The 19,790-nt window shown below is 29.1% G+C and overlaps 3 protein-coding genes and 1 long non-coding RNA gene across 42 annotated transcripts in view; 2 read left to right on the top strand and 2 right to left on the bottom strand.

Moving 5' to 3' along the window:
- LOC126867401 (ankyrin-3-like) overlaps window positions 1-2,927 on the top strand; it is a 92,921-nt gene extending 89,994 nt beyond the window's left edge. For 28 of the 34 annotated variants that reach the window (XR_007690248.1, XR_007690259.1, XR_007690261.1 and 25 more), the window contains one exon: window positions 31-186. Coding sequence is in view for 6 of the 34 variants with exons in the window: in XM_050621823.1 (XP_050477780.1) it covers window positions 31-154 (124 nt within the window). In the remaining 28 variants the exon portion in view is untranslated. Of the gene's footprint in view, window positions 1-30 lie in introns of all 34 variants that reach the window. The other 6 variants (XM_050621823.1, XM_050621824.1, XM_050621821.1 and 3 more) reach the window with 1 other exon arrangement.
- Window positions 2,928-3,638: 711 nt separating this feature from the next.
- On the bottom strand, window positions 3,639-5,984 carry LOC126867410 (eukaryotic translation initiation factor 1A, X-chromosomal). The gene is made up of 5 exons (XM_050621841.1): window positions 5,724-5,984; window positions 5,405-5,488; window positions 4,945-5,181; window positions 4,721-4,821; window positions 3,639-4,617 (listed from the first exon to the last, which is right to left on the bottom strand). Exons 1-5 carry the CDS (start codon window positions 5,737-5,739, stop codon window positions 4,612-4,614), a joined length of 444 nt encoding a protein of 147 aa, XP_050477798.1. The 5' UTR covers window positions 5,740-5,984; the 3' UTR covers window positions 3,639-4,611.
- A 749-nt stretch (window positions 5,985-6,733) lies between these two features.
- On the bottom strand, window positions 6,734-18,511 carry LOC126867407 (progestin and adipoQ receptor family member 3). Of its 6 annotated transcripts, XR_007690283.1 has the most exons (9): window positions 18,083-18,501; window positions 15,092-15,260; window positions 11,795-11,979; window positions 11,238-11,394; window positions 10,963-11,115; window positions 10,193-10,472; window positions 8,676-8,843; window positions 7,850-8,085; window positions 6,734-7,573 (listed from the first exon to the last, which is right to left on the bottom strand). XR_007690283.1 is itself a non-coding variant. In XM_050621834.1 (8 exons), the coding sequence occupies exons 2-7, from the start codon at window positions 15,233-15,235 to the stop codon at window positions 8,701-8,703; spliced, it is 1,062 nt and encodes a 353-aa protein (XP_050477791.1). In that variant the 5' UTR covers window positions 15,236-15,260; window positions 18,083-18,501; the 3' UTR covers window positions 6,734-8,085; window positions 8,676-8,700. The 6 variants fall into 6 exon arrangements, 4 of the variants coding, with proteins under 4 accessions (XP_050477791.1, XP_050477793.1, XP_050477792.1 ...); XM_050621834.1 differs by having other exon boundaries at window positions 6,734-8,085; XM_050621836.1 differs by lacking the exon at window positions 18,083-18,501 and adding an exon at window positions 17,988-18,006 and having other exon boundaries at window positions 6,734-8,085.
- On the top strand, window positions 15,267-19,404 carry LOC126867419 (uncharacterized). The gene is made up of 2 exons (XR_007690291.1): window positions 15,267-16,365; window positions 18,026-19,404. It is a non-coding gene; the product is annotated as an uncharacterized LOC126867419 (long non-coding RNA).
- Window positions 19,405-19,790: the final 386 nt, after the last annotated feature.

The raw sequence follows: 19,790 nt of genomic DNA, 5'->3' as shown, positions 1-19,790 counted from the left end.
TAAACGATGCTAAAATTTACTCCTTTGCAGAATAACGAGAACCGTACACGTAATCACAACGACCAGCGGAACCGCCAGTGGTCCAGACGAATTGCGAGAGTCCATGCAGAAGATCGTCGATCGATTCATGATGGAAGAAAGGCGAGAACAGTGAAGCAATAAGGGTCTCGTGGGCGATTATTGGAACAAGAAGAAATTCCTTGTCATCTGCTAATCGTGCATAATAAAACACGAAAAAAATCAATTATAAAAAAAAGCAAATTCTCTAGCACTAATCGAAGGAAGCACCTGTCTTGTCTGATTTAACGTATCCTCGAACGTTAAACGAGACAATTCTATAAATAAAATAAAAATAAAATCAAAAAATGAAGAGTATCTATCTATCGATATAGATCCTGTTCGCGTCTATATCAAATAATATAGCGAATTATTTTATCGGTGCTTGGTGAAAACACATGAAAAATATGCACGACAATTTACTCTCACACTCATGGCCTATGCTTCGGATTTGCTTGCCTTTCGGTTGCATTAAGTTGCCTTATATATTTACGTTTAATCTTGCGATTAAATAACGTATGTCGTCGCTAGTCCGACTAGCTGACTTCGCTAGTCTTCACTAAGCCAACCCGTCCATGTACAACGCCTTTCTCGTGTTGTTCAAAGCGAAAAAAGAAACAGAAAGAGAAAACTAACGAAGGAACAAACGCTTACAGGAACAATATGGACAAAAGCAATCAAAGAGAAAAAAAAAGAAAGATGAAATCGTAAAAGAAAATATTCGTCTGAGATGCAGGCCCGACCAAACATTACGGCGATATATATTTGATAGACACTTTTGAAATATGGAACAGATACGCGAGATGGAATCGAAAAAGAGCAGATGTTCGGTGACTTTGCATAACTCGCCACTTGGCAGTTCGTTTTAGCTTTAGGATGATTGTATATCTATCCGCGCAATATACCGCTTGATAGGTCAGCAACACTCGTGTCACGTTTTTTGATGATGAACTGCACACATACACACACATACACAGATTCTAAAAGAAGAAACAAATTCTTGTTGTTATTCGAATCATTGGAAATTTGGACAAGGTGCAAAATAGGGGAACTTGTTTGGGAAAGTGCGAACTATGTCCGTCTATCTACCGATTTGAATAGCTACAAGAAATAAATGTTTTCGTGGATCATAATACAATGTAAATTTAACTTATTTAAAAGAATATTTCCTAACAATTTTTAATTGTATATATGATAATTTCTTAGCGTAACTTATATAAATGTACTATTATACGATTGTAATAATTGCAAGATTAAAACATGAATATTTTATTTATATAGCGGAATCATTGGACAAATGTTACATGCATAAATCTCGAGATTGGAGGGAATGTTAATCGACGATCTATTCTTCGTATCGCGATCGTGTAAATTATTAAAATTATTATAAAAGAAAAAAGAGAAACGAAAGAGGAGGCAAATGGCATGATGACTATAGAGAAAAATGTGTTGTTTAAACTCTTACGACTCGAAACACGTCTTAATATTTAAGCAGCGTTAGCTTTCAATGTATAACACAGTTTTAAAAGGCACAGAAAGGAATCGTATATAGTATGTATTTAAAAGAAAAAATATATATATACATATATACATAAATATACATACTTTAAATAAGCTATTCTATTAATGTATAATATATTGAGAAGATATAATTATGCATCTGAAGTTTATAAATTATTATCTATAATGACTGTTATTCTATGTTTAATAGACTTGCCTAGAGCCTATTTGACCTAAGGACCAAAGGCACAATCACACACGCATCAAAATAAAACATTATGCTCCTATGTACTGTCGTAACATTTATTATATAATTCATTACGGACGTTGCGATACTGGCATTTAAATATTCTGACTGTTACGATACATTATTTGTATTACAAAACAAAAAACTATTTTCCCTTTTACACGAGACGCAAGAAACCAATGTAACACGACGAACTATTATTGCAGTCCATTGACGACAGAATCTTTTTATTCACTGTCATTTTTCTGCAGTATATCAGTACATTTTTTACTAATAACTACTATCTATACTCTATTGAGTACGTTGATAAAAAATATGCAAATACAGTGTCGACCACGTAACTTCACTGGCTAGTTTATGCTTTTTAGTCCTGTTTTTTCTACTTAAAATACAAATAAATCAGATTTACTTGTTTACATATAACGAATTTCGTATAAGTCTGTATCTATAATTTGTTGAATATTGTACGTACAAATTCTATTTCTATTTTATTTCACTTTATTAAAAAAGATTGGTTTAATTAAACACAAATGTCAATATAATATATACATATAATTCTAATGATATATATTTATTAAACATAATATATGCTTATAAGGCAATAATTAAATTCTTAATTCTTAATTGAGAAAAAGTTCAAATTATTTATTCTATATGCTACTTATTTGTTTACAGTATGCAGGTATAATGTATGTATCTTCATAAACTATAAAATCATAATTATAAATCTTTCTCATAAATATTTTCTATAAGCCAGTAATGTTACGCTATAAAAAATACGTACGCATTTTGTAATTGCCTAAGCTTATCACCCACTACAAACATTCTTAAATCAAGAACATGGTAGGACAAACCTATTTCATTCCTCAATCCGAACAACTTTAATACGAAGTTATATACGAAATTAAATGTCTGAAACGTTAATTCGTTTGTTTAATTCTAATTTTTACTAATAGTACTTCAGTGAAATGTTGTAACTAATTCTTCTAACGAAATGTACAGGACGATCATAGAACTTGATTTAAATTTATAAGGTAAACGTTGGCACTCTGACTAAAGTTTATAATAGAGTCGTTTTAATATCTTATGATTGTTCTGTTACTGCGATTTCGCGTAAAAACAATTATCAACGTAGATAAAATATGTAGAGATTTGACGTCCTCCCATACCTGCGTTCAAATAAAAATGTATTTAACATTCAGTATCGCATCAGTGCGCTTCTAGCTCTGAAGTAATTTTGTATATTTCATGGTTTTGGTTTTATGAATAACGCGTATACACTATGCGGCTACTCTAATTTTCCTCCGCTTTACTCCTACGTAACTAATACAATGTTATATTAAAATTATAAAGCCATTGTACACACGTACGATATCAAAAAGTAACAGAAATGGAAAAAAGGTATGATTTTATCATATACTATTGTGTGATAGAGTTATCAACGACAATGTAATAAATAAACTGTTGCATCACAATTCTTGATGTACTTGTAACAAAAAAGGATGATACATCAAGAATATGAAATTATACCCAACCCTACTTATTATACTTTAGTAATTTTTGTTGTATATCATGATAAATTTTTAAACATGCAAAAGTCAGAAAGTACGTGGAGAAGACATTATTGAAATTTCATTGATACTTAAGCATGAAACAATATTAGCTACTCAATATTTATGGTATATGGGAATAATTTATTAAATTCCTACTAAATTCTTATTAAATAAGTAAACTTTCATTTCGTATTAACTTTTTGAGGAGAACTGTAATCTTTACATAAATAACTCTTTTTACAGTTAAATGGACTTGAAGGAATTGAATGAATATAGGAAACTTAGTATTTTATATATTTTTATTCGTTGTTAACAGTTGACATTAATTTCATCTAATACATGTTCATGGAATTAATGTTTTATACAGCAGTTAACATGATTTGACTGTATTGACAATTTTTTAATACAAAGTACAGAAGAATGAAATAATATTTGTAAAAAATCTCATATAACGAATAATTTGTTTCTTGAAATAAATATGTGTAATTCTCAGATATGCAGTTCACCTTTTATGGAAATTAGTTTCATCTATGAAAACATTTGAATTCAATATTACATTATTCAAATATTACACTGACCTATTCGAAAATACAATCGCATAATTACATTTTTTGGGAAATTGTACATGTTATGTAACAAATGAGTCAATGAAACGCTTTGATACATATAGAAGTATAATTGCAGTGATGTATGGTGCTCACTACTTCCCCTGTTCAAAATTGCAATGACAGTGCATGTATGTCACTTTATTTAGTTATTAACGAAGAAATATACAAAAGAAATTTACTACAAGAACAATGTACTGATATTATACATAAATACATAACTATTTGTATTTGCAGCTCAATTTGGGCAAACAGCACACTTAAAAGCTTACTCTCTCTAACATTGAACTTTATTCAATGCACATTTTTAGGTTAATTTTAAAAAATTGACATATTTGATACCCATTCAACATGGGATATTATCCCTACCTAAAATCATATGAAAGTAAAAGACAGGCTATATAGTGAATACCATATGTCTAATGACACTTACGAATCCTGATAATTCAGGATTTCACAATTTTAGATTGCAACACAATATTACATGGACAAGTGAAAATTTATTTATAGATACAAGAAATTGACTACTTATTCCAAAAAAATTTTAATTATCTTAATTGCTCAACAAATAATAGTATCTTGTGAAACAAATAGGTATCTTCATGCACTCTTGTACCATACCTTTTAAATATAGTTATATTGAAGGTTATCAGATCTATAAAGCCAAAAATATTTTACTTACAAATAGAATTAAAATTATACAACAAGAAACATATAATTATATTTTGTAAATGTTATTGAAGATATTAGATACTTACATTGTCAACATCATCTTCATCATCATCGCTAATTTCATCACCAAATTCAATATCTTCATCAAAACCATCTTCCACAAAGGTGACAGTATCGTTGATACGCACTGTAAAAATATCAAAAACAAAGGTAGAACATGATTTTTAAGTAAATTTCACGAATTTAGCTTATATACTTTCACAGTTTGAACATACATTCATATTTCGAGTATTTTATAGTGATTACTTACCAGTTTCAGGGAATTCACCATAAGTTTTCAAATTCCTTGCTTCATCTGATGTGTATTTTAATATGACATCTGCTTTTGCATCCTGATAATCTCGCAGGCCAATTAATATTATATCTCCTTGATTTATCCATACCTTTTTCCGCAATTTTCCACGAATGTGACACAATCGTTTTACTCCATCAAAGCACATTGCTTCTAACCTCCCATTGCCAAGCATTTTTGTGACTTGTGCGTATTCTACATGAAGCAGTAATATAAAAATTTAGTTGTTCAAAATATGTTTCCTAATTATATGGACTAAACATTTTTTTAAAGTTATAAAACTATTTTATCAATTTAAAATATTGTCTACTTAATATTATTAACATATGGTATCATTTTGAAAAAAATAAACCCAATTCAAAGGATTTAAATAATAAAACACAGATATATATCATAATGTCATTTCTAAGATTTTTACCTTGACCATCTTCTTTAAAAACCAATTCTCTTTTTTCTGTTTCATTTTCATTTTTACCTCTTCTCCTATTTTTACCTCCCTTTCCTAAAAAAAAATAAGTTTAAAAATTATTATTCCGATTATTTCTCGTAAATTTTGCAAAAAAAATATTCAACCTCTGTCTATCAATGATATATTCAACGATTCTAAAGAAATACTTGACATTAACAGGTTAGAAGAAACTAACCACATTGTATAGAAAGTCCACGACCTTCTGCACATAATTCTATACAAGTTTTACAAAGGAAAAAAATACAAAGAAACACAATTATTTACGTACCCTTATTTTTCGGCATGTTGATTTGTTAAAAGATGCGTATTTGATAAATATATGAGAAATTTGTACACTACGACCGAGCAAGACAGTCAATACAATGAAAATGAGTCTTGCTCCACTAAACACCTCATGGGAAGACGAAGACTACTCAAAAGTGTCAAGTACACGAAACTCAAAACTATTTTCTTGCACTAATTCTTTAAGTGAGTTAATTTTCCGTTATAAAAATTACTTCAAAAATTTGTAAAATACATGATTATACCATTAAGTCCGAAGTTTGTCAAAATTTAGATACAGATTTGACTAATTGTCGGTGATAAGTACAAAGGAAAATATTTAATCACTTTCTAGTGAGAATATAGGGAATGTAGCTTTCTTAAGTTTGGTAACATATCTGTACATATAGGAATATATATTCCGACATCCATGATATAGAATCCAGACGTACATATTTTATGAATTTCGATCGTGATTTCGACATTCATGAAAGTGAAATGCCTGTAGAAATAATCCTCGACCTATATACTAGAAATAACGAATATAATCTTTATAACTTTCTTAATATATTAAATATTTCATTTTTTGCTACTTTTTTTGTCATTTTTTATAATTTTATACAACTGATTTCAATATATTATATGATAAATTAAAAACAAATAAGTCCTTTATTATATTTTATATATGTACATAATGAATTTGTTTCCAATACAAATTACATTTTGTTCTTTATTTTCCTTTCATTAAAATATATTATGAAAATTAAAATTTATTTGAAGAAGATATTTTATAATTTAATAAATGATATAATCATCATTTTACTGTTGCAAATACGTAGTAAATAATTTGGAAAAGTACAATAATATTGTAACAATATTATAGATATTTTTTTATGGCTTAGATAATAATTGTTATAAAAAAATTTTTACTTGATATACTTTAATGTAATTTATTGTTATATTACATTAAAAAGTTAATTATTTATTGAAATTAGTAAAAAATAAATAAAAACAATATAATTTTAGGCAACGATTTTATTTAACAGTTGGAAGTAATAACATTCTATTACAATTATATTTTGTTAGAATACGTAATTCTTACTTCAGATAAAATCATATAAAAAATTGATAAAAGTGTAATTATTTAAACTACTTTGTTTACAGATACAGAATGGACATTCGTAATTTTTTTTGATATGTATTGAACCGTACAAGATATTGAAACAAATATTGCAAATAGTTATGCAAAATAACACTTTTCACAGCTATTTTAAGTGAAGACAAAGTCTATAGCTGACATTAATCGCATAAATATTTAATCCAGGTATTTTGTATAATTTAATATGTAATGTTTAACTAAATATATTGATTCATTTTTAGTGGTCATAATATTATAACTGAGAATTACAATTATTGAATCAGTTAATAAAAAATCTAAGCTAATGAAAAATATATTATTATTGCCATTATAGAAGTAACAAGGTATAATTTTTTATGATGTTTGAAAACAGAATATAAATAATTTTTATATAATAATCAAGTATTTTTTATATAGCAAAACGTTCAAATCTATGACTAAATTTTTCTTATTTCCTTTTTTGCAGAAAACTTTCGCATTTATCTCATTTACAACTCTTTATTTACAAGTTTTCAGGCACTGTTCAAATCAATGTGTATACTTTACTATATTACTTTTATCTTACTATCACACAATGCAATTTTTACAAATGTTATTTAATAACATACAACTGCAGAAGTAGTTCTTTCAATTTCTTCACGTTCTTCCAATGTTATTATTTTATTAAATAATAAATATCTGTTGCGTCAATTATGTACAAACTTAGAAACTTTTGCCACCTGCGGATAAATTTCCAATTGCAATTACAAAATACTTTTTGTCATTGCGTCTTTATGAGTTACATATTATTAATAATAATCAATTAATACTTGCAACCTTGCTTTTTATTGTAAATTATAATTATTGCAATAAAAGCATTGCGCAAGCTTGTTTCTCACATGGGAATAAAATAAATGTCTAAGAAAGATGTCTGTTATAAAAATTGAAATAATAAAAAGAAATTGCAGTACGTCTATTTAAAATTTATAAATATAACATAAATAAAAATGACTAACATTAGAACGTTTCAGATACTTTGAAAGGACCCGTATTAACGTTGTTTTAACTAAATTCTACAGATTTCACGCACTGTAACATCAGAACACCTGTCGATGAAGGTATGCTTGCAATGGATTCACGATTACGCAAGTTGTCTTTCTCTCAATAGCGTAAAACGGTAGTTTGTTGTAATATTCTGACGACCAAACATTGAATTCCATAGCGCAAGCACATTCCATGATAAAACCATGGCCTGAAATAATTACGTATACATGTTACGTCATTATTACAATTCACAATCGTATAAATGTGGTTAAATAAAACAAGGAAAAGAAGCAATCAGCTTGAAACTTAAAAATTGCAAATGAAGGCTACCAGAAAAGAAACCTGATAAGTCATGCGTTTTGTCCATTATAAAGAAGTGATATTAACATTCGATACAATGTCGACCAATTCTATATTATCTAAATCGTTTTTTTCATTCGATTTGGTTATAAAACACGAGCTCTTACCATCTCTCTATTCTTGAGTATTTTAAAAATATTGATTGCCACAACATTAGTTACTCTACTAGTTGTATATAAAAATTGTTGGATTTAGTATTAAAAGACAATATATTTTTGCACGACGTAGTTTTTGAACTAAACATACTTTCTTGAAAACAAAAAAGTTAACAAATATAGACTTATCATGTATCTTCCATGTGATCTTTAAAAGTAGTTAATTTTTTGGAAAATATATAACAAGTTTAAGATTATATTTGTAAAATATAGAATTATAGCTTAAGTAACTTAATTTTTTTTTAATTGGTTATCATTCTTATATGAAATATGTATTTTATACCTGAATGATCGTCAGTGTCTGTCTGTCATAATAATCTTATATTACTTGGACAGCCGTGGTTCATTCTGTATTCCACGTATAGCATTCCAGTATTGTGCCAATAATAAAGAGCCAATACAACCAATGCATGCCACCACTGATGAGACGAACCAATATAATCTACCCACCCTTCAACAAAATAAAACACTAATAATATATCAATCACGCAACAATAATAATAAATTTCGCTATTTATACACGTATCGTTTTATATTCAATTATATCTGTGAAAGCTTCTTTTGTGTCCAACAGAAAGAAATACGTACAAATGCTAGTCATATAATGGTTCGCGAAAATTGTAGTAGCAGTATTTGTTGCACCATCCGTACATTGTTCAATATTTTTGGATATAATACATAATATAGTCCTATAATATTCCAGCAGGTATATTGACACACGAAAGTATTTGAATATTTATAGAAACATTTCCTCAATATACTATGTATGTTATATGAGATATTTTGAAAATTCCACTAGTATTGTAATGAAACATAACTATATGATTATATTAGAAAATTTAGAAACGAATCTGAAAATGTATATAAGAATTAGGATATATTTATAGCAAGCATACACTTCAAAAAGATCATTAAAGTATTTGAATAGTCACTTACTGATTATTAGTAAACCAGAATATTTAATGAGATTATATTTAATGTTAATTATATATTTAGTACCACTACTCATGCTGAATGCAATATGTTTGCAATAAATTGTGTGCTAACTTCTATATAGATTTTCGGATTAGTTTTCAATATAATTACGATAATCATGTCTCGTTACACCGCTAATGAAGTTTGGAAAATTTCATATAACAAACCTAATATATTCATACAAATTTCACTCTAGGTATTTTGACACCTATTGCTTACATTTATTGAAAAACTTTAACACATTTTATTTTAATTAGTATTTTATATTATCAGACATATATATATATATCATGTGAGAATGAAATAATAATTTTATAATAAAGTAATTTGAAAGTAAAAGCACTGCAAGGCATTCGATTCGTATTAAACATTAGCAACTGCTGCATGTAGTAGCATGTACTTAAGGTTTATGATCGGCAGTGTATGTAATGAAAATAAAATTATAGATTGGATGGGAAATATACTCCATATCATGTTTATTCAATTTAACGCTCTCCATTTTAAATTATCGGTCGATTGACGTCAGATAAATTGTATTAAATATTCATACGATCCAACTTCATAACGTTACTAGCAAAATCTGAATTTCGGATTTTTGTTAATTATGTTATATTTTATTGATTGAATACCTAATAAAACAATGGTTAATTAAAGTTAGTGAAATAATCTATATTATTAAAAACAAAGTTATAATGTTACATAACTTAAGGCGGATCTTTTATTATAAGTATCTCATTTTTTTTATGAGAAGTTCTTTATAACAAAAAATTAGGCATCTAATTTAATTTCAGTATTTTGATTAGAAAATAAAAAATGACTGATTACCTGGACAAAATCGTTCCGGGATTTTGCTTAAATAAATAACGAACGCTACACCGCTAATAACATACATTCCTAGCACCCTTGGAAGCAACATTCTAACGATCGGGTTGTCCATGCCACCCATAGCAATACTCCAATGCAGCGTTGGCAGCACTCCATAAGCTGCCCAAGCGACAAAAACGACTAGCTTGACATTTCCATTGACATTCAATTTTGGTATTTGCAGAATCATTGCAAATATAAAAATTGCCAACACCGTTATCAAATAAAATCTCTGCAACTCCTGCATGAAATAATAAATATTTACGACTGTTTAGTAATTATAAATAATTTCTTCTGCATGAAAGAAACCTTTATTTTTTAATTTAATTTGTATTTTAATATTAACAAATTCTAGTATAAATGTTATACGAGGATGTTTAATTAAATAAAAATAGCCATTATGTTTATTTAATGATATTCTTAGTACTTTGATTATTATTTTTACTTTATACGTGTTTGCTTTGTTTGGATAGTATATCGAATAATATTTTCTTTCGTTCAAAGAAAATTTTACTTTCACCGGTTCTTATAAATAATCGATAATACACGTAGCACGAAACTTCTTAAACACAAGTCAGTTATATCGATTACCTTATCGATCGTTTAAGTAGGGAAGAAGTTAACGTGCGCAATATTTGATTAAAATCTAGATTTGAATTTAAACTTTTAAATACTACCTTTGACGATACATAATTTAGAAGTTGTATGATAATTGATAATAGTTTATTTACCTTGTGACACCAAAAAGCGTAGTAAACTCCAGACATATATATGGATAAAAGACTCAAAGCAATGCCAAATAAGTCAAATGATAGAAAACACCAATAATCTTTTTCACTTCGGCAGGAAAACGTGTGGTACACCGAAGATAATATCATACACGCCTGAAACAGTTCATTTTGTACTCTTTCTTAATTTGTCATATGTTAAACAATTTATTTTTGTAAATTTGTAATAGTGAATACTCGAATTGTTACGATTGAAAAAGACATTTTCTGAATATTACCTGGAAACAGATCAGTAGAAGTGCTACTATCACTTTGTCACCAAAGGGTGCGTGAATATTTAGTAGACAAAGATCGTACAGAGTCAGACCGAAAAATAACATCCATCCGAATATGTGACTCCATATGTTTACTGTTTCATTTGTCCACCAGAATATACTGAAATAAATATTCCCCTTTTCGAAATTGTTTTTGTGCATTCAAGACATAAGTAATGATTTATTTTTTATTTACAACACGGATTAACTGTAGATTAAAATTATCAAACGAATATTATAAGCGATCATTAGAAAAAGACTTTTATTATTGGAAAAGATTTAGAAATCCTTTCAAATTATTTATTATGTATTCTTATACAATGTGTAATTCGAGTTCTTAACCTTTCGTATTACATATATACCTACAAATAATAGCTACATATCATTTAAAAAATGTAAGTACGACTGAACGTGAGATTTTGTGGAAAATATGTATGGTTCACTTGTATTATCGGAAGTGTTTCTAACGTTTGATACGTATCGAGAAATCATATTTATATCGAGTAATGTTAAGTACGAACCTCTCGATACATAATTTTGTTGTAAGATATCCTCGATATCCGTGACGAATATAAGGATTATGTTGAAGATATTCAGGAGCTTCTTCATAATTAAGAAGACGTCTCATTTTCTCTTCATCGTCAAGCGTAATCTTTTTATCTTTTATAGGTGACTCGTCCACCTTTCTGGAAAGCCTACGGTATACCTGAAAGGAATTACAACTACATCTAAGTACTTCTATTAACAATTGTATTTGTGTTGGAATATTTTTTCACAAGAACTTTACAAAACCAGGTTTTTTTATTAGTAATGTTAAAAGATCTTGTTCTTTTAGATACTCTTATTTTTAAATATCAAGTTAGGCTAACTAAACTGTGGACGATGAAAGTAGTATTGAAAGTATTGTAGCTTTTTAATTGAATAATTAATTCGGTGAAATGGTGAAAAATTCTAAAGAGTATTCAGAGCAAAATGTACCCAACATTTTTCAATCTTAAAAAATTAATTTCGATCTTAGAAAATGTTATATCATGTATTATACTTGTATATTTTATACTTTACGCAATGCTAATTAATAATAGTAATGAGATTATAGTATTTTAATTAAGAATGAGTTATTCCTGTCAACTTAACACTTCGCTAGTTTGTAACGATAATAAATTCATTAGTTATATCTTTTCTTCTATATCAACAAAATATTATGTAACGTCGGTACTATAGATGGGGGTTTTTACAATAGATAGATCTATGTAAACTAATAAGAAGGAATGCACATTGACATAAATATAAGTATATACGTGGCGTTAATATGGATGTAAAAATTTATATGTACATGAAAATATATATATATACGATTTGTAGTAATCCTAACTTTGTTAAGACCAAACTAGAGTGAAAGTTTATCACTGGACTTAGGTAATACTTTACATAATTTTGTAGATAAAATGTGTGTAATGTTTAGATTTATTATTATTTCCAGGTTACATCAGGGTAGTAAAAAATTCTACGTTATATTGGTTTATGACCTATAGCTGTAATTTACGATAAAGCTTTTTGTATGATCATATAATAATGAAAACACGTTCTATAAGAATCGACAAATATTTACATTTATAAACAAATACTACGTTGTAAACACATTATAAATAAACAGAAGATATTTTTATGCCTCTGAAATTCGTAGCGAACTGGAATAACACTAATATATACATTGTGCAATCAGTATCTGTTATTTCGTTATTAAATACACTTTAATCTGAGTCATTTTTATTATATAACTTAGTAGACTAAAAACTAGTTGAAAAGAGCCATGTTACATTAAATATTTACATTATATCTAAGCAAAATATCAAATGTTTACATCATATCCGTGACGAAGACACGAGATAATTCATTGATAAATGTTTGTCTTTGTATATCATCAGTAGTTGATTTAACCAGATCGTTCGGTGATTTATGAATATTCGATTTAACCAACATAAAAATACAAACGAATGACAGAATTTCTTCTATAATATAGAAATTTCTAATAATTCATTTATAATATTTGCATTCGCGCATCATTAACAGTTAATTCAATCAGATAGTTTATACAATTTAAGCAGAATGAAAAGGCAATTGAATGTCAGAATTTCTTTTACAACTTACAAATTTAATCAGATGAGTTTCTCTGCGAATTATTTGCGTTTCTTTGTAAACGTGATAGTTTTCATTGCAATTAAGCATATCACGTACAATAGATCATAGGCAATCTCAGAATATAAGAGCAAAAATTTGGTCGCTATCTTGAGATACGAAAGCTGTAAAGTAGGCCACAACGGGACTTGCCTTTCATCTCAGTGTGTCAAGTTTATACTACGGGCTTTCTTCTCTATCTTTCCTGTATCTTTCACTAGCGAAATCGATTTTTCACTTCGGCATAGCAGCTCTAGTACTACTTGGTACCAGCCTTGCTATTTTCTTCATCCGCAGCTAGTATAGTTATGTATGTATTATGTCTGTTTACCATGATGATTGCAACGTGTCGCGAAACTTTCAAACAATCTTAAGCCTTCACTATAATAAACATATTAATAAACGTAAAAAAAACACACAGTTCAAATCGCCAATATCCTGTGATCATTTCGTAATTAAGATATTTAAAAATCGATGTTTCTTTCATTTTTTCATGATATTATTGATCTTCTAATTGCAATTGAAGCGAAAGCTCTTTCCGCGAAAACAAACACTTTCAGTCAAATTAATTACAGTAGATTTTTCATTGTTCGAACTCGTATTACCAGAACATGATTTCACAGTAAAAGAGATATAAGATCCATAAATATCTAAAGAAATATTATATACAGATATATCGTCTCACTTTCTACTGTTATTACTGATCTTTTCGTTTCTGCGATATAAAACAATCGCTAGACTGTGGACATTCATGCAATTTCATATTTTTATAAACATAGACGGAAGAATTAAACCTAAACAAAGATTCGTTTAATTTATTAAATATTACCTAATGAACAATTATTTTCAACATATTATATATTTCTTCGTATAACGCGTATTCTGTACATTTTAAATTTTCCATGAAATTTCAATCGTCCGTTTTATTCCCAAACCCAGAATTTTTATTTTTCGATAACAATTTCAAGCAAAATTATGCAGAGAAAAAGTGTTAATACTGCCCGATGATTCGTTGTTTGTATTGGAAGTTCATCGTTAACCTTGATAGGTATGGAATCACGTTAAAGCAGAATCATACACGTCGGTGAACAACCTATATGCTCGGAAATGCATATCGACGTTTTGCAAAGCTGAAGGTTTTGTACGTCAAACAGAAATAGAGCATACCAGGCACAACACAATTGTAGAATACGCTACTGTGTGATCTAACAGTAATTACGGACCAGTCAAAGTGAAAGTTGTGGCTGGAATACGCGCGATGTTTTTTCGCAAAAAGTCTCGGCCATTTTCGTTTCATATGACTATTCTATTCTATTTCCGATAAACATAACTGACATTATACAAAATTTTTATCTTCATCTCACGTTAAACAACGTTCTGTACCAAGCTTCAACTTAAAACATATAATAATAGAACTCAAAACATGCAATTGCATCCTTTCGACTGATTATCTACTTAGTTGCAGAAGATTTTGTCAAGAAAGAAAAGATATCGTCTGTCGGTCTCTCAACTTTTTATTGTTTTAAATAACTCATTGTCGGAATCCATTATCTTATCTCGAAGAACGAAACATATATTTGCCATGAATAAATATAAATGATAAATAAATACGAGTAGTAATAATTATAATAACGTGCGCTTACCTCGCCGTTAATCAACTTCATCGTTTCTTGCGTGACATCTGTTTTTTGTTGCTTTTCATGGTTGTTATTGTGCAGTTCCTCATTGTTCGACTGCTTCTCGCTTTGGTCGCTTACCTCTTCCACGCCTGCTAATAATTTCATCATTGAACAAATTCGGCTATCTTCTAGTCTGTAAATAGAAAAGAAGATTAAGCGACAATTTTAACCAAACATGATGCATTGATACCGTAAAGTACATAAGCTTTGTTTTATAAAGCATGTTCGTGAATACAGACAAATTACAAATTAAAACGTGTACGGCCGTGATGATATAGATTTGTTCGCGTTAGCCTTGACTTGAGTTAATAAGTTAGATTACTAGCAAATTTCAATAAGTTAATCTTTTCTTCGTTGTTAATGGCATAATTGTTAAAACGCAAATAATATAGCCTAATCTACTTCGTTTATCTTAAAACGAGAATTGACTACTTTCATAGCACTGGTTTATTTTTTAATTTATTCCGAAGGTTTATTATACGTTTGAAACATTTTTTAGCTGCTGTGAAGATTTCTAAATTAGTTAGAAAATTATCACTCTGACACGTTAGACACTCAAGAACGCTATTTAAGTCAATTAAGTTTCAAATATGTACATGATGCTTCACGTGCTGATAGGATGAATTACAAGCATATACACGTGTAATGCAAATATGTGGATATCATCATAAAACACTGAATACAAAATTATAGTATACTGAACCGGATTTCTCAACACGAATATACAATTGGAACGTATGGATAAAAAATCCAATTGGGTGGTGCAGTGTTAAATTCTCGTTAAGGAGTCATTCGAGGTACTTTTTAAGTCGAATAGAAATGCCATCAAAATATAACGTTTATTTCATTATGCTCGTTAATGTATTCGTGTTTCATTGCATTCACTCGTGATTTTCAATGCTTCTTTATCAGTCACGATGATCCGTGTGGCTTTAATATCAACCATACGACACAGGAGGAAGGTTTCCAACTGGTCTCCAAGCGGTTTTGAAATCTTCATCGAACAAAATCTCGTGCACGCGATTATCCTTTTACACGCGAATTCTTTGCAAAAAATAAGATACTACAAAGCTGACACGAGATGTCAAGAAAAAAGATGTCGTAAAAGTCCAAAGTTTTTAAGTTTTTAATTATCTGTACCTGCCACTACTACGGATATAGCTAGAAATTTGTGTCATCGAGAAGGAAGCTGTCAAACGTCAGATGGAAACAATGTAACAAGAAAATTACAAACCACGGTAAACGAGCTGCATTTTTTAATGTCTCATTTTTTGCCGAACCGTTCTCAATGAACACGTATATTATGCATGAAAGTGACCGCGATTCGACCGAATTTTTTTTTCTCCGGCATAAATGCCGATTCTCTTAAATCGTAAACTTTCGAAACATGTTCGGTAAGGAATATCCGGGAAACTATGATTTACAATAGTCTGGTTATTTTGTGTGTTTACAAGACATCTGTTCACTCTCTCTTGCGTACCGAACAATCTTTCGTGTTTAATCTATGAGAAAGTTGAATGCGCCCTGTGGAACCTGTTAATAATGTCTATTCTGCGCTTCCGTTTTCAGATGAGTGCTATAGTTGGTAATTCTGTATTAAGATATTTTCTTGTATAGATTTTATTATATACCATACTCGTTATTTTATTTATTTTCTTTGTTTTTTTATTAATTTTCTTTATTTATCGTGAAATATATGTGTAAGTTACAATGAAAAAATGTCAATCTTCTTTCGTCCGTGTTATAATATCCGTTTGAAATACATTAGAGTGCGTGGAAATTAGTAAAATAAAGTTTAACGATAAATTTATGAATTTAATATTATACGCAATAGTACTTTTTATTTTATTCGATTTAGGTAAACTTTTAGATTCTCTGTCTTTAGATTCTCAATATTTCAAATAGCTTGTTCTTCCTAACACACTTTCTCTCTATGAACTTTATATCGTATTGCCATATGATATGTTAATAAATAAATGATAGATTTAGTATGTCACACGAATAAAGTTAGATTTAGAAGTACAAAATATATATCTAAAATGGGTTTATCTAAAAGTTCTGGTATTTAAAAGTGGAATTTAAACGAACGGACATGTTAAAAGGTAGTTTCTCATTCAGCACTTAAACCGCTTAAACAAAAGTAGTCATCATGCATATTTAATTTCATGTTAGATACACGCATCAATATCCTCAAACATTATCTTCATACTTAAATAAAAACCAGAGTGTATAAGGAGCAAGAGGTCGAGTAGTCTTCCACTTAATTCAATTTTTAGTCCGCACAATTCATAATTAAAATTAATTATTAATTATCAAGAAATTAAGATTCTTGCATCGTAATCTTAATTTCGTTCATCTACATTGATAACAATCAACCAATCGCTACGTGTACGTATTCTAACCAAAACTAAAATATTTATTTATCGTTACTTTATAATGAACAACATATAAAAACGTTTTCATTAAAAGACAAAGAATATATCTATATTCAATTAATGCAAAGTTTGTGAATGAAATATTTTATAAAAAAGAAAAAATACACGTAATGATATTTATAATTTTTACCAATATTTCAAATATTCGTTTCGGTATTCATCACTTGTTAGCTCGAAAGTATAGTGCTCTTTGCAAAGCTGGCAACGAATACGACGACGACGTAGAAAATATGGCCCGTTTACGTTGTCACATTACGCTCGGTCATGTAACACAATGTAATTTGTTAGTGAAAACTCTCAGTGAAGAATCAGTCGTTGGATGAATGCGTGCGTTTGTTCGTAAACATAAAGCGTGTTCTCGACGAGTGAACGCGACACCGCAGCTCGAATATGTACGCTAATTGCAATACCAGCGTGATATATACCACTTTCAAATGATTTAAAACGTCTTCTCTTTGTTAAGCTCTGGCAATGATCGCGAACAACGTGTCTGACTATCGTTACTTTTAATGCTACGTACCACTTGGCTGCGGCTTGTCGTCTGATTGAGAAGCCCTCGCGATACGCGTTTATTGAGCGATCGCAATCAACGTTTTGAAAAGGTCGCGGCGGGTGCAGGAAGTCGGCCGATTGTCGATCTATCGGCACATTCTTCTCACAATCGTGTATCCACCAGCAGCGAAGTCACCTTATTCTCAACCTCGATCGCCGAGCGTGCCGAGAACAGCACTGACACTGAACAAACCGCACCGTAACCAGACGGTCCAAAGCGCCGCTCGATAGATCGAAACACGTTCTCGTACTACAGACTAGCGATGGACTCGAGTTTTTATATTTACTTCGTCTCTTCGTGCCAATCTTACTTTTCTGCTTACGCATACAGTAACACGCATGAACATTCGAATACCACGGTATTCGCAAGATTATTGTCCTATATATATATATATATATATATATTTGTTTACAGCAACGTTGTTGAATTAATTGTTTTTTAATATATTAAAAGACTTATGGTAATTAGTAGAAACGTAAATTTTATTTATTTATTTTGTATATTAAGCAATAAATTAAATAAGGTCAGAATTTAAATATACATATATTAATTATACATATATTAAGTATGTAGATTGTATAGTGTACACATATGTTTTATGTGTTTTATTATTTGATTTGGTGTAAAATCAGATATTAATTAATATGACGTGTTTCATATATTTCATGTTAAATTTCGACGTTACTTGGTTTATCTCTTGTGATGCAAAAAACTGTGCACAACAGATAAAATGTGTGTTTTTATTAGCTGGAATAAATGTTTTGATATATTAAAAAGAATTAAAATTAAAAGAATTAGAATTTAGCAATGCTGTTATAAACAAATATATGAATCCCAAATGCCAAAATATTGATAAGAGTCATATTATGCTCAATTATATTATCGTTGGTATTCTTGACAGTATACGTATTAGTATATACATGTATCTAACTCTGCTACGTTCTTTTCGTCATTTTCGTCTCAATTATACTTTTCTTATGAAAAAGAATATCTTCACAGTCTGGCCAAACTATGAAAAATGTCTCATGTGTATTTCCTCGTTTCAACTGTATGTTAAACGTCTTCTTGAAACATTACAAATTCTTTTTTTGACTAATATGAGAGCAAGATTGAAGTATAAAAATTCGAAGATCGTAGCAAAGTTACAGACAACATAGAAGAATATTTTAAAATATAACTGGTCTATATTTTGATTTTTTGGCTGTTGTGTCACTTGACGACTAAAAACGAAGTGTTAAATTGTAAAACCAACATTCTTAATTCAAATATATATTATTAAATCACTTCAATTTTCTTAAAATATTTCTGCCTTCCAATTGCTATTGTTTTATCGCTTGCATATATTTCAAAATTTTTGCGGATTTTATTGAAACATTTGTCTTTTTACATTTTTTACATAAAATTATTAAATTAAAATTACTAGTTGAGAGATATGTGTTATTGAACATTGCCGTGCTATGAATATTTTTGAAGGTCATGTGCGTGAGAAAAACATTTTGAAAGAATAGAAACTGATTAGCAACAGGTGTAAATCTATTAACATTACACATACATATCTTAACAGAACACTTAGATATGAATATTATTGGATCAGGTATAAGTTCGTTTTCTCAAACTTTCTATTCTTCTTAATGTATGATCTAAGATAAAGAGTACATTCTCCATGCATCAAGAA

Source organism: Bombus huntii, chromosome 7 (assembly GCF_024542735.1).
Source record: "Bombus huntii isolate Logan2020A chromosome 7, iyBomHunt1.1, whole genome shotgun sequence".
NCBI classification, from domain to species: Eukaryota; Metazoa; Arthropoda; class Insecta; order Hymenoptera; family Apidae; genus Bombus; species Bombus huntii.
The sequence above is the reverse complement of the archived record's forward strand: the minus strand, read 5'-3'. Positions and strand labels throughout refer to the sequence as shown.